General features: G+C 30.4%; 1 protein-coding gene across 12 annotated transcripts in view; it reads right to left on the bottom strand.

The window, feature by feature from the left end:
- Nucleotides 1–13,734, bottom strand: part of cac (cacophony) — a 36,542-nt gene continuing 22,808 nt past the window's right edge. For 5 of the 12 annotated variants that reach the window (XM_035092454.1, XM_035092452.1, XM_035092447.1 and 2 more), the window contains 6 exons: nucleotides 7,431–7,633; nucleotides 6,999–7,299; nucleotides 5,227–5,357; nucleotides 4,783–4,955; nucleotides 4,511–4,543; nucleotides 1–3,362 (listed from right to left, as the gene is read on the bottom strand). In XM_035092454.1, the coding sequence (XP_034948345.1) occupies nucleotides 2,806–3,362; nucleotides 4,511–4,543; nucleotides 4,783–4,955; nucleotides 5,227–5,357; nucleotides 6,999–7,299; nucleotides 7,431–7,633 (1,398 nt within the window). In that variant the 3' untranslated portion in view covers nucleotides 1–2,805. Of the gene's footprint in view, nucleotides 3,363–4,510; nucleotides 4,544–4,782; nucleotides 4,956–5,226; nucleotides 5,358–6,998; nucleotides 7,300–7,430; nucleotides 7,634–12,819; nucleotides 12,868–13,734 lie in introns of all 12 variants that reach the window. The other 7 variants (XM_035092448.1, XM_035092457.1, XM_035092450.1 and 4 more) reach the window with 6 other exon arrangements.

Raw genomic sequence — 13,734 nt, 5'->3', positions numbered from 1 at the left:
TATTCAACTGATTTTATTTTTGAAATATGTACTTTTTATACGCTCATTTCTCACTCTTTCTATTCGTCTTTATGACTGTTATTTTAATTTGTTAATTTTTTTTTCAGACATACGTTTTCTATTTGTTGCAGTCATTCAACGCTCGTATAATCAATTGTTTATACGAAAGTCTTTATCATTTATTTTGTAGCTCAGACAATTCTATTTTTATATTTTATCATACTAATTTATCAATTTCCTCGTTTATTTATTGTTCAGTACCGAATTCAATTGAATTTTTCTCAGATTTTATTATTTTGTTCATATGATATTTTATAAACTTTCATGACTAAATTGTTATAATTGGTAATATTCTCGTTTTTTGTTTAATGAAAAATTATTCGAATACTTTTTACTTGTTTTACAAACGTACTGGAAGGAGATAGATTTTAAGCAGAATTATTCTTTCATAATTGTAATTTCATTTTAACTGAGTTTCACGACTAGATAATTTTCTGGTTTCTAAAATTTGGGTTTAGATTTATCACAGAAAAATACCATTAAGAATATTTTAATTCACTTTTAAACGCCCGATGTCATACACGTTATTTTGCCATATTTGCCGAAATTGTTTTTTTTTAATCCTAGTCATCCTTAATTTCATTTTCCTAACTTGTATTGTCTGATTATAATTTATTAAATTTTTTTATCAATTTAAAAAGTGTATCTTGTTTAAACTACTTGAGTTAATTTGAATTTTTAATGTCATAATCAAATTTGTAGAAGAGAAAACACGCGATTCCTGATGAATAAAGAGAAATTTTTAGTTTCATATTAAGTTATAATTGAATTAACTTGTTTTTCAGTCATAAATATAATTATGATAGTTTGGAAATTAATTTTGTTAGACCAAATTATTGGTTTCAACAAATGCATGCCTCGTTATGCCTTTGAAAACTCTACGATGTCATTGGCAGTATGCTAAATGTATAAGACGTCGATAATATTACATAAAAATTATTTGTCTTAACTAACAGTCATATTTTCTTGTTGCCATTTTTTCTACAACTCCAAATGAATATTTATACGGTTCATAATTTTTTTTCAATTATAACAGTCAGCGCAGTTTTTAATGTTTTCTAATAAATATTAAAAGTCGTCGTATTGTAAAATATTATTTTACCCCATCGAATGAATTTAAGGTTCAATTATATTTGGCACAAACAATCAGGCATGCAGTTTGGCATAAAAATTAAAAAATAAATAGACTATGATACGAATCAGTTTTATCATTTAAAAAAAAACAGATATTTATATTCTTTATTACAATAAATTTTGATAAACAAACTTACAATTCAATAAATAATTAAATATACTAAAATTTATAATGTAAAATTAATGTAATGATAGTAAGGTGTGTTGTTTTCATATTTACTGAGAGTCTGAAAACTTTATAATTATAAAAAATGGCGAATCACGTGAATCTCAACATTTACTGTAATTATTGTATCAATTTCGAAAGGATTTTGGATAATTTTAACAAATTTGGCATGAACTACACTAGAAATAGTCAAATTTGATGCGTCTGATATAATATTGAAGTGTTTAATCGCATCAGCCCCAAATTTCAGACCCTGTTAATAAAAAGAAGAACAATTTGAAAAACTCGTCAACGTTGGCTTCGGTCGCCTTTTTCTCTCAAACATAATTGCACATATTCTTTCACTCAGCCAGACGCTCATTCTCGTTTAAATAACACTAGAGAATCTATAAGGATTTAATTTAATTAATTAAAGTGTAGTGAAAACACGAGAGTGATATCTAAACGACGCAATGAATCACGCGTAAGAGCGAGGAACCAAACAGATGCTTCGCTTCTACATTGAAATCCTCGCCCGCACGACCGCACTTTGGATTTATTAAATTTATATAATTATTTTAAGATTTTGTCAATTATTTATTTAATTATACCGTTCACCAAGACTGCTTTCAGTTATCAGTCCATATATATTTCTATTTTTGATAACAGATCTCGGTGATCCGGGCAGTGTAATCTATATGAGAAATTTAATTAAAGTCTTTCATATATGTATAAGCACTTCTTCGATTTGCTTAATACTTGTTTTCTATATTTCATTATATTAATATCATTTATTTTTTTATTATGACAATCAGAGACGCGTCACTGACACGATTATCATTAAATCGTTTACCTAAAATTTTCAGTGAGAATCCGGCTCACAAAATCCATCATGAAAAATTGGTAATTCATGGCGTATCCAAGGACATGAATGAATTCAAAGATGCTTCAATTACGAATGAAGCTTCAATTCATAATAATCAACAAATCTCTCTGGTAGATCTGAGTCTCACGAGACCGATCGAGCATGAACGTATAAAAAGTGCCCCGTTTTATTGCGGTCGGGGTTTATTTGGACTCAGAAATCACCAGAAAGACTGTGGATGCGTCATGAAATTCCATTGCAAAAGACTCCTTCAATTTACAAGAGTCCCCAAATAATCTAGGAGAACTCAGGGCTTTCTCCAAAACGCACAAATACGTATACATATACGCATATATACATATGTCACGTATATACATCTACATATAATCCAAAAGGGTTAATAATCTCTTCAAAAACATGCACAAAAATAGGCTTATCTGCGAAACAGATTTTTGCCTAAATAACTGACCCCTTCCGGTCGTCGCAAACGCCAAAACAATGCACTATTTATTAGAGTCCTCTGGGTGCATCACGCACAGGCCGAGAGCCCTCTTGAAGAAGCGTCCACATCACCGGACCACCGTCCAGGGTCCCACATTGGCTAGCACCAATCATCATCATCACTATCTGAGTGCCTTGATCTTGGTGTCCTCTGTTTTGGTGGTCCACTAGGTTGAGGTTTATATCCATTAGGTACAGGACTCGGCAATAAACGACCACCACGACCCATAGCTACTGCCTGCTCGAAGCTCATCGGACAGTGGTCTCGAGACATACTCGGCATGTGAGGTATTCCAGCGCCTGATGGAGGTAAATGCATTCCAGGCTGTGGCATCGGATGGTGTGTTAAGTGTGCACCATGCGTTGGAGATGCATTTAATTTTGGAAAGTTTATATTCGCTGATTTTAACTGCAGCGTTGATGGTTTATTTGGCGTCAACGGTAACCGCCTTCCATGACCACGTCTTGTTACTAACACTGGATAACTGTGCTGATGTGGATGAAGATGATGAGGATGAGGTGGTTGACGTCTTGATGTGGGACTTGGACTTCTCGACCTCTGTTCTAGACTTGTTGTACCATAATGATGACGACCATGCTCCATCCTATGCACTGGACTTGGTGATCTGGCAGGACTTGTGGATGCACTCCATGGACCTGATTAAGAAAATAATTATGATGAATTTCTATTCTTTTTTATTTATATATACGTGCAAGAGCAAGAAATTCAGCTGTTTGTCATAAGCTCTAATTATTATTTTAAAAAATCATGCGATTTTTTTATTATTAAGCTGAATGATATCATGCAACTAAGAAATTTGCGATATGATTCTGCTAACTCTTAAAAAATAGTGTAAGTGAGATGAACATGTTCGATTGTGAGTTCATTTTGCTGTCAAGTGCATTGAGAGAAGATTTTAATTCCAGTTGAAAAATTTTATTCAATTTCAACAAGTTTTTTCTGCTCAAGTATACTGTTAACGAGTCAATTGCACTGTGAATCAAATACGTTTATTAATTCCATTTTATTAAGCATGTACTTTATTGAACATATATTCAATTTTAAATTTCAAGAAATTGTTTCAATAGTTTTTAATAAATTGTTTCATACAATTTCAAAATACTTATTATAAGAAAATTTATCTCTAAAAGAATCATATCTAGTTATTAAATTAGCCACATCAGTAATTTCAAGATATCGTATTGAATCGTTTAGGTATTTATTTTAAAATTTCTCCACGTTAAAGAACCTTAGTATTCAATCTTATCATGTGGAAAATATTATTTCTATAATTCATTTAAAAACCTTTAAAAACATCTCGAATGCTGTAAAGTTTCTAGAAATCAATAAAGATATTGATATTTTATTCATCTATAAAATATTTTCATTTTTCTTCTGGTACATCTTTGAAATTATTTATAAAAGAGCAGTTTAAGAAAAATTATATAAACAATAAGTTTTCAACTTTGATTAAAATTTTTGCTCAACGCAAAACTAAATTTACTTCTAGTATGCTTTCTAGTGTATTTTTGAACAAAACTAGATCAATAAAAAAAAAACCATTTCAAACTGAAAATAAACTGTAATGTAGTGTCCAGTACTAAACTAAGGTGTAAGTGTCGTTTCTTGTGTAATTGTTGATTAAAAAAGTTTTGTTGTGTAGCGTGCTGTTTCAGGAAATATTTTATGTAATATTGAAACTAAATAAAAGAAAAATCAAATGAATAATAGCATAGCCAATCAACCAAGAAACCAAGGGTTTAAGAGGATAGTATGAAACAGTTTTTTTTTGTGAAAAATTTACCATCGTCGTAATAGTCGTAGTGGTCGTAATAGTCTGTGTAGAGCGCATAACCCAAAAGAATGAGAAAAAATGTATTACATCAAGTCACACAGAGCTTTGCCTCTTGCGAAATAACCATTTATAGCAACATTCATTATAGATGATTTTCAATCGTCAGTTTTTAATCATAATTATATGAAATATCTCTAGTTTCATGATAGAATGGATTGAAAACTGGTCTACGATTTAATCATCTAGTACATTGAACTAGATAATCAGATGATGATCCATACCTTTCATCCTATGTCGGTGATTGTACTGTGAATGAGGGTGATGAACGTGTCTCTGGATTTCTACCACATTGCTAACTGTATCACTAAACCCAGGACCTTCGTGGTAAGGATGATGGTGATCATATCTTTGCCTTCTTGACGGTGATGGCGATCTGTGTATTGGTGAATGCCTTCTAAAAAAAAGTCCTTTATTAATATTTCATTCTAATTATAATGCAATTTTACAGTAAAGTTAAAATAAAATATCTCATAAGAGATTGAAGATATTTAATGTGATGATAACTTCAGTTATTCAGACAGAATTTAATAAATCACTGTAAATATTTGACAATTTAATGTCACTTTAAAAATAGTCTTTCAAAAATATACAATGAATTCTCTAGAGTCCAGACAATTTATGCCAGTATGCATATATGAAAGGACAGATATGGGTTACATGTGTACCTTAGACTTGGCGAACGAGAATGTCTGGATGGATGATGAGGTGGCTGCTGAGGATGAAGCCTGTCTTCAGCATGTGTCAGACTCTCTAAACTCCCCACTCGTGAATCACTAACTGCGACATCCTGCAGATCCTTCAAATGAAGAAAAAGATTAAAATAAGCATATTATTTAAATTAATGTTAATAAGGATTTTAATGGAGGTTCTATGAGGTATCGTTGGTTCCTTTGCTTAAATATATATAATTTTTTTTTTTTTTACACGGAAAAGTTTTATAAAATTATATTAAAAACGCCTTTTGCCTTCGATGATGGTCACGTCTTGTGAATAGGTAACATTTTAAATGAATTACTTGATATCAAATGTTGGAAACTTGAGGTGAAATCTATTCAATTGCAGAATTCTTGAGAGTAGAATTCAAATGATGTAAGGAATTCGCGTAGCATAGATTTATACTATAGCATCGAAGTAAAATAAAAAAAAAATTTCTATTAAAATGCGTCTTCAGAAAAAGTTTATCATGCATCAAAGATCGGTATTCATGCACATGCTTTTGTAATAGATTCATTTTTCCAGTGTGATTGATTTTTTTAAAAGACATGTATCAGTGTGTGGTTTAGAAGGATTTCTACATTGGTAATGTGTCTAGTTACCAATTATATACTTCAATTACTTACCATTACATAACTTAAATATACGAATATAAAATATTTATAATCATTATTACGTAGTTAATTAAAATCACGGGGATGAAAGCAGCTAGGGAAGGGTGGTATCAATTTTCTAATCCATAAATATATATAACAAATCTATGCCCATATCCCCGTTGTTGAAGAATAAACTAAATGTTGGTGTAGTATACTTGTAAGAGGATTAGTTAATACACCTGTTAACAATTACGTTTGTATGCGTTGTTTTTGGTAAAAGAATCTACTGTATATATAATCTATAAAGAAAACAATAACTAATTTACCCTAAAAGGATGTATTAGATTAGCTTATTTATCGATTGACTTCTTCCTATGAGGAAATTTTCTTTCTATAATAGAAAATAATCTATCTAAATGACTGAACAAAGAGAACTCTAGTTATTACGCTAATAAAGGTCTACATCTTTTAATTAATAATTTACTTTCCATCTATTTCGCTATTCCATGTATTAACAAATAAATTAATGTTATTAAATGGTAATTAAACACTTCATTCTTGCATTAGTTATAAACTTATAAGATTATTTTGTTTCATGGAGAATAAGAAATAAAATGTACATAAAATTCAATTCAGGCTTTAAACTAAACACAACGTAATCTTTCTAGAGGTACAATCTTATTATAAATTGATAGTAAAAGATAGAAATCTGCTTTTAGTATTATCTTTTTGACTTAAGTCCTACATTGACTCACGTATATCATTATTTCTAGATAAATTTAATAAAATATTTACATAATAAATGTTGAGCCCTAAAGAATAGCGAAATAATAAAATATTTTTCAAGTTTTCAATACTCTCAATAAACTGCAATGGCTAAAATAATTCTTATGTAGACCTGCCTAATAATATTTATAAACATAAATAAATGAAAAAACAATGAATAAACATTGTATAAAAGCTATTTAAATAACAACATAATAACATAGAGATTATTGGCTTTTGATGTAATAAAATTTAGAAAAAATAACAAGAGAAGTTCTGGCCATATTGGATGAAGTAACGAAAAAGATCAAATAGTGGCCGTAAAAAATGGTTTGTTGAATTTTTTTGGACCGAATCGACACCTTGAGGTAACGGATTGAGGAGCGAGGTGCGTAGGTGTTCTGGTGTTGATAGTACGAGGGTGGTCGGTGATGATGATGATGATAGTGATGGTAGTATTGATCATTGTCGGTTTCGTAGTATTGGTGATGATGGTGGTGGTGGTCCTGGGAGGACTCTGCTAGCAACGGCTCTAGCTCAGGGCCGCGTTCCTCGCCGTTAACTACGCGTACAACCCCAGACCCACCCCCTCCCTGGCTACTCTCTCCGCTGCTCCCTAGTTTATCGTACTGGTGGGACATCTTCCAGTTCACCTTTTTGTTTCTGCAACAGAATTATTAGAATAACCATTGTCAGTATAAATGAAAGTTTCCAAAGCATAGCACGATCAATAATCACAAGATGAAAAGTAGGTTCCGTTTGTTTTAATACAAACTAAACGAAACTCGACAGACCTGAAGCTACGTTGGCGTCTTTTCTGGACGGCAGCAAGAGCCTCAAAGGCTCCGTCCTCTTCATCATCTTCCAGCTTCTCATGTTGTTCCGACTTTCCATTTTGAACAGGAGGTTCAAGACTGTTCAATCTGCTCCCGTGGTGGTTAGGACCTGTGTGGTTCACCCCAGCCATGTCCATCAGGCAGTTGAAGAAGGTCGAATGCTGTTCGGATGTGTGAAACCCGTGTCAGACTCGGCACATTTCTTATTTATTTATACGTAATTTTTCTTAACGCATCACTGCGAGGTCCACGATGTATGTACATACACAAGGCACATACAGGCTTTTACCGTGTCCGACACGGACCTTCTTCCGGGTATATATCAAGTCTCTTTCTCTAATATTTCTCAGTTTCATATTGCTCCAATCATCAGGTATTTGATAAGTGAAAAAAGAAAATATCTCTTCAAATTCACGCATAAAAAAATTCCGTTAACCAAAGATTTTAGATTTTTAATTTTTTCTTTCTACTCCAAACGTACTTTATGGTATATAGGCGAAAAATCGTAAGACATAAAAACCTGCATAACTTCTATACTAATAATGGTACGGGGTTGATCGAGGACTCATTCGAAAGATCTCGACGGAAGGAAAAAGATCAATATAGTTGAAATAATAATTGTTGCAAAATTCATGCAAAAATTAGAGCAAGTTCCGGTTTTACCCCATTTTAGGAGTGAAAAAATTAATTTTTTATGTGTTTGACCCGATTCCGCATTTCTACGCATCAAGACGAAGAGAATGAGTGGTCGATCATCAAAATCGGACAACTTTGATTTTTCGACCCAAAAAAATGGCAAGTGGTACCCCTTTCCATTTTTTTTGGCCAAAAAATAAAAGTACTCCGATTTTCAAGTTTGACCACTCATTCTCTTCGTCTTGAAGCGTAGAAATGCGGAATCCGGGCACCGCCCAGAAAAACTCACTATAACACCCTCAAACAGGGGTAAAACTGGATATGAATTACTAACAATCATCCCCCTGACTTTAAACCCCTATAACTCATGAACAGACAGTCCAATGACTGTTTTCAGGGACGTTTTGGAAACCTAAGAGTCTAAGCTAAACATGCATATCCTTGAAAATTGTTTAAAAAATTTCCTTCACCCTTAAAATCGCTAAAATATAAAAAAAAATCATATTTTTTTGACACTTTGCCAATTATTTTGGCAAATTTAAGGGTGAAATAAATTTTTTAACTGCTTTTCATGGATATGTATCTTTAGCTTGGATTCTGAAGTTTCCAAATATATCTTAAAAATCATCATTTAGCAATTTTTACAGAAGTTATAGAGGTCCAAAGTCGAAGTAAGGGTCAAAAAATTGTCTACTTTCCACTTTGGACCTCTATAACTTCTGTAAAAATTGCTAAATGATGATTTTTAAGATATATTTGGAAACTTCAGAATCCAAGCTAAAGATACATATCCATGAAAAGCAGTTAAAAAATTTATTTCACCCTTAAAATTGCCAAAATACTTGGCAAACTCCCATAAAAATATGATTTTTTTTAATATTTTAGCGATTTTAAGGGTGAAGGAAATTTTTTAAACAATTTTCAAGGATATGCATGTTTAGCTTAGACTCTTAGGTTTCCAAAACGTCCCTGAAAACAGTCATTGGACTGTCTGTTCATGAGTTATAGGGGTTTAAAGTCAGGGGGATGATTGTTAGTAATTCATATCCAGTTTTACCCCTGTTTGAGGGTGTTATAGTGAGTTTTTCTGGGCGGTGCCCGGATTCCGCATTTCTACGCTTCAAGACGAAGAGAATGAGTGGTCAAACTTGAAAATCGGAGTACTTTTATTTTTTGGCCAAAAAAAATGGAAAGGGGTACCACTTGCCATTTTTTTGGGTCGAAAAATCAAAGTTGTCCGATTTTGATGATCGACCACTCATTCTCTTCGTCTTGATGCGTAAAAATACGGAATCGGGTCAAACATATAAAAAATCAATTATTTCACTCCTAAAATGGGGTAAAACCGGAACTTGCTCTAATTTTTGCATGAATTTTGCAACAATTATTATTTCAACTATATTGATCTTTTTTCTTTCGTCGAGATCTTTCAAATGAGTCCTCGATCAACCCCGTACCATTATTAGTATAGAAGTTATGCAGTTTTTTATGTCTTACGATTTTTCGCCTATATACCATGAAGTACGTTTGGAGTAGACAAAAAAAAATTAAAAAAAAATATTTTATCCAAACGTTCCTCATAGTTTCCACAAGAGGAAAATCGGGGAACTCCCCTACTGGGAAATCTTTGGGGAACGAAATTTTTCTATACAGGTTATTTACAGTTTACTCTGTACTTATCTTTCTACCATTTTAGATCCATATTTTGTAATTCGCTCAACTAGTACAGGTCACTATACCACTTGTTATAAGGACTCAGTTTATATCTATCAGCTTAGATTTTATGTACACATCACTTTAGTTTGTTATTGTTACAACTTCTTGCTCTTGTTTCAGTACCTAAAGTTTACGTACTTAAGTCAGTAAATAATGATATTGAACACTAATTTTCAAGTAAAATTACATTTGCTACAAAGCTCATTTTTCTTTGTACCATGTATTTTAATCCCTCTACATTACCATGTTAAGCTTCTTGTTTAAAGCAATTTAATCCTGAAATAAAGATTTATTGTACTATTATTTCGTTCTCATTCTGTCATAAAAAACATTTAAGAGTTGTCCTAATGAAAAATCAAGCTGAACAGTAGATTGCTTTAATTACAATTACTTGGCAGAACTACTCAAAAGTTAAGATTCTTATAACTCCAAGTAGTGCTGAAGAAAAATGAAGGCTGATAGAGAGAAACTGAATTCAAGCTTGGACTCAGCATCCAATGATCTTTCAGAGTTATCTCAATTAATTTTGATAACAATCAAAAATGAAATTCCCATCAACCAGTTCAAGAGATTAGAATGAAAAGCGTTTTATTCGATTTAATATTAAAAAATGAAGTAGTATATTATTCTTTTATCACTTAAAATTCATTTAGTATCAAATTTTTACACAATATGAATAGAGAAAGAGACATTTTTGAATAATTTGTGTAAAAAATCATGCCAAAAAGAAGTGTCGTGGTGGTAATGTGCAAAGTGTTATTTTAAGAAAATTGAATTAATATGAAATATTAAAAAATTTTTACAAATACAAATTTACGAGTTTATTCCTTCACCATTGCATTAAAAAATGATGCAAGAAAAGTAAAATAAATGAAAAAAATGTCAATTAAAATATACTCGTAAATTTAATTATAAAAAATAAAACGGCGTAAAGATATCGATATCGGTATATCGGAGTTTATCGTGCATTTAATTAGTAACTCCATTAATACCATACCATAATTAAATAAAGCCTGTATATGTTTGTTACATTGCAAGTTAGGTATTAATTGTATGTGGTATATTAATTCGTGGACATTATTGTGATACGTATATAAGAAGTGGTAATAAATATAAATATATGTATATAAGAGTAATAATACTAACAATTTTGATGCAATCATCATTAAAACATGCATTAATTAGCCGTCATCATTTAAAATTTACAATAAATACTAATACTTATAATTAACTAAATTATCATTTGTATTGTTTCAATTTTAAATAATACAAATCAGGTATTGAGTAATGATGAAAAATTTTTTTAATCAAAAGTTAAACTTTTATTAAAAAAATTTTTAACAATAAATATTTGTTTAGATTCACCAAGTTTAAAATTACTTATTCTACTAAAATAAATTCTAATAATAAATGATTTAATTCTATAATAAATGATGACAGTTATTATTATTTAAAATACGTATCTTACGTGAATATCATACGATAAAAATTTAAAATTCAGTACAGCACACACAATACATACGACTGTAATAAAAGACAAGCCGATATAAACGGTCACAAACACAGCCGGTGTCTAAAAAAACTCACCCTATCTAATATAATACGCATCCATAATTTTAAGACATATCAATTTATAAATTTTATAAAAAACATGCCTATAATTTGTTTTTAAGTGAGTCGTGATTGTAGTACTTGTAGAAAAATAGTGATTTACTTTCATAAAGTGTAATATATTGTATATTGTTCAAAATATCCTATAAGTGATTAATTAATGAAGAATAAAGTCTGTGGAATAATTGTAAAATACTTTTCCTAATTAAAAAAGTAATTCATGGTGATGTTGTCTATTATTAAAGGTTCATCTATGGAGGGTATAAAATGGTATTAAATGTCTATGATAGATATGTGTTTGTTGATACATAGAAGGATAGTTTAAAAGCAAGACAAGGTCTATTTTAAACTATTTCATGTGCACAAAACCTGAATAATATGAAAAGTAATTTGTATGTAAATTAAAAAAAAAATAACAAAAACATACAAATTCTACAACATATCTAACTCTTTGATGCACTCAGGAAAGATAGATTTTGTAATATAAAAAAAAAACCATTCTCTAACAGTAAAATAAAAATTCTAATTTTTTCTAACACCGTCTAAACGGTCAGCTATCTAGACTTATCGGAAATAGATTGATAAAGCTAATAGAAATTGAGGGGTTTGAGGCAAAAGGCAGACTAATTGAAGTAACTAAAAATCAGTATTTAAAAGAATATTCCATCTATAAAGGTTTTATTAGCTAATCGTTTGTCATTACTTGACTACTTACACCGTTATATTTATGTTGTTCGCAAAGGAAGGAAAACGAATGTACTTGATGCGAAAAGTCTTAGTACTTGACGCACTTGAGTACTCACGTTCCACCGATACCAGATGTTTATCTTTGAACTTTACAATTTTATATAAAAACTCGATACATAATATGTGTCTTTGAAGAATTAATTACTCAATTGGATGTAAAAAAACTCTTGAGAATATTTTTCTATTTCAATATTTATCATCAACTAAATTGTTTTTTATTTCATATTTAAATATAAAATTGTATTAAGTTCAACAGGACTATTTAAGGAATTACGGAAGAAACTATCGAGGAAATATCAATTAAAAAAAAAGAATACATTAAGTTCAAAGCAATCGAAGGCTAAAACTCAAGGTAATCTTTTTTTAAAGTTACTAAAATTAATTATCGATTAACTAATTGCTATATACTGTTGGTTTAACGTCTATTGTGAGTTCTAAGAGAAAATAGTGCTTCATTGTATAAGGTAAGTGTATAATATGATTTAAGATAAAAATAATATTAAAAAAAAAAAGGTTGTATTCGTTTTATTTTCTACCATGGGAATTAAAAAATAGAATGAAAAAAGTTGGTTATTATTAGAAAAAAATTGTAAAAAAAACATGTAAAAGAATTTGAAAAAAGTAAGAAAGTTACTACCGCCTGGGCTGGAGGACTTTGCCCGGCATTAGCGTTATCGTTATCAGTCTGAAAGAATAAAGAAAAAAATGTACAGAAAGATGATATAAAGATGTGTAGTGAATTTCTCTGTAGTCTTGTTTTTGAATAGATAAATACGTAAAATGATTTAAAATTATCTAAATTAAATCTATGTTCTAATATTCCTACCATATCTATTTCATTAATAATACATTGTATGTAATATATTCAATATGATAAGCAAAACCAGCTTCAGTTATACTCATATTATTTCCTAAAATAAATTGATATAAAAATTTATCAACAATACCTAACATTAATTGTTAATGATAGTCTATGTTATTCTATAATTCTATGTCTAAGATCAATTTCATTCAGAACTTTTATCAGATTCCTAAGTAAGATAAGTCATTTCTAACTCAACTTGTCCTATTCTATATGTCGAACTTTCGATACTGACCTATAATTCATTATTTCTGACACTACTTAGCACATTAATATGTTATAATCAGGGTAAGGATAAAAGAAAGAGCTTCTTAATGATGAATAATTCAATAGGAAGCTTTTAATTGAGGCTTGATAAAAATATTCAAAATCAAGTGAGCTCTTCATAGGTACTACCAACTACTGGAGTGATTCATGTTGCAAATTTTAATTATTATCTTCGTATTAGCGATCAAATCCTACTACGAAGAAGCCAACAACAATCATTCGAATTCGGCACTAAGCCGAATTTTCCACTCTGTTTCATCTTCTGGTTCTATAAATGTTTTGTATGATGTAGAACATAAGATAAATCAGAGTTGATACACGAATAAGTACATTCATTATATTTAATTTTATCACGGATATTTTACTTTTAGCACGATTATAATAAATAACGAATATGTAATTATTGTTATGATTATGTCTGAT

Source organism: Chelonus insularis, unplaced genomic scaffold (genome assembly GCF_013357705.1).
Source record: "Chelonus insularis isolate UGA/USDA-ARS -01 unplaced genomic scaffold, ASM1335770v1 contig_93_pilon, whole genome shotgun sequence".
Classification (NCBI taxonomy): Eukaryota; Metazoa; Arthropoda; class Insecta; order Hymenoptera; family Braconidae; genus Chelonus; species Chelonus insularis.
Note: the sequence above shows the minus strand (reverse complement) of the source record. Positions and strands in the feature narration are given on the sequence as shown.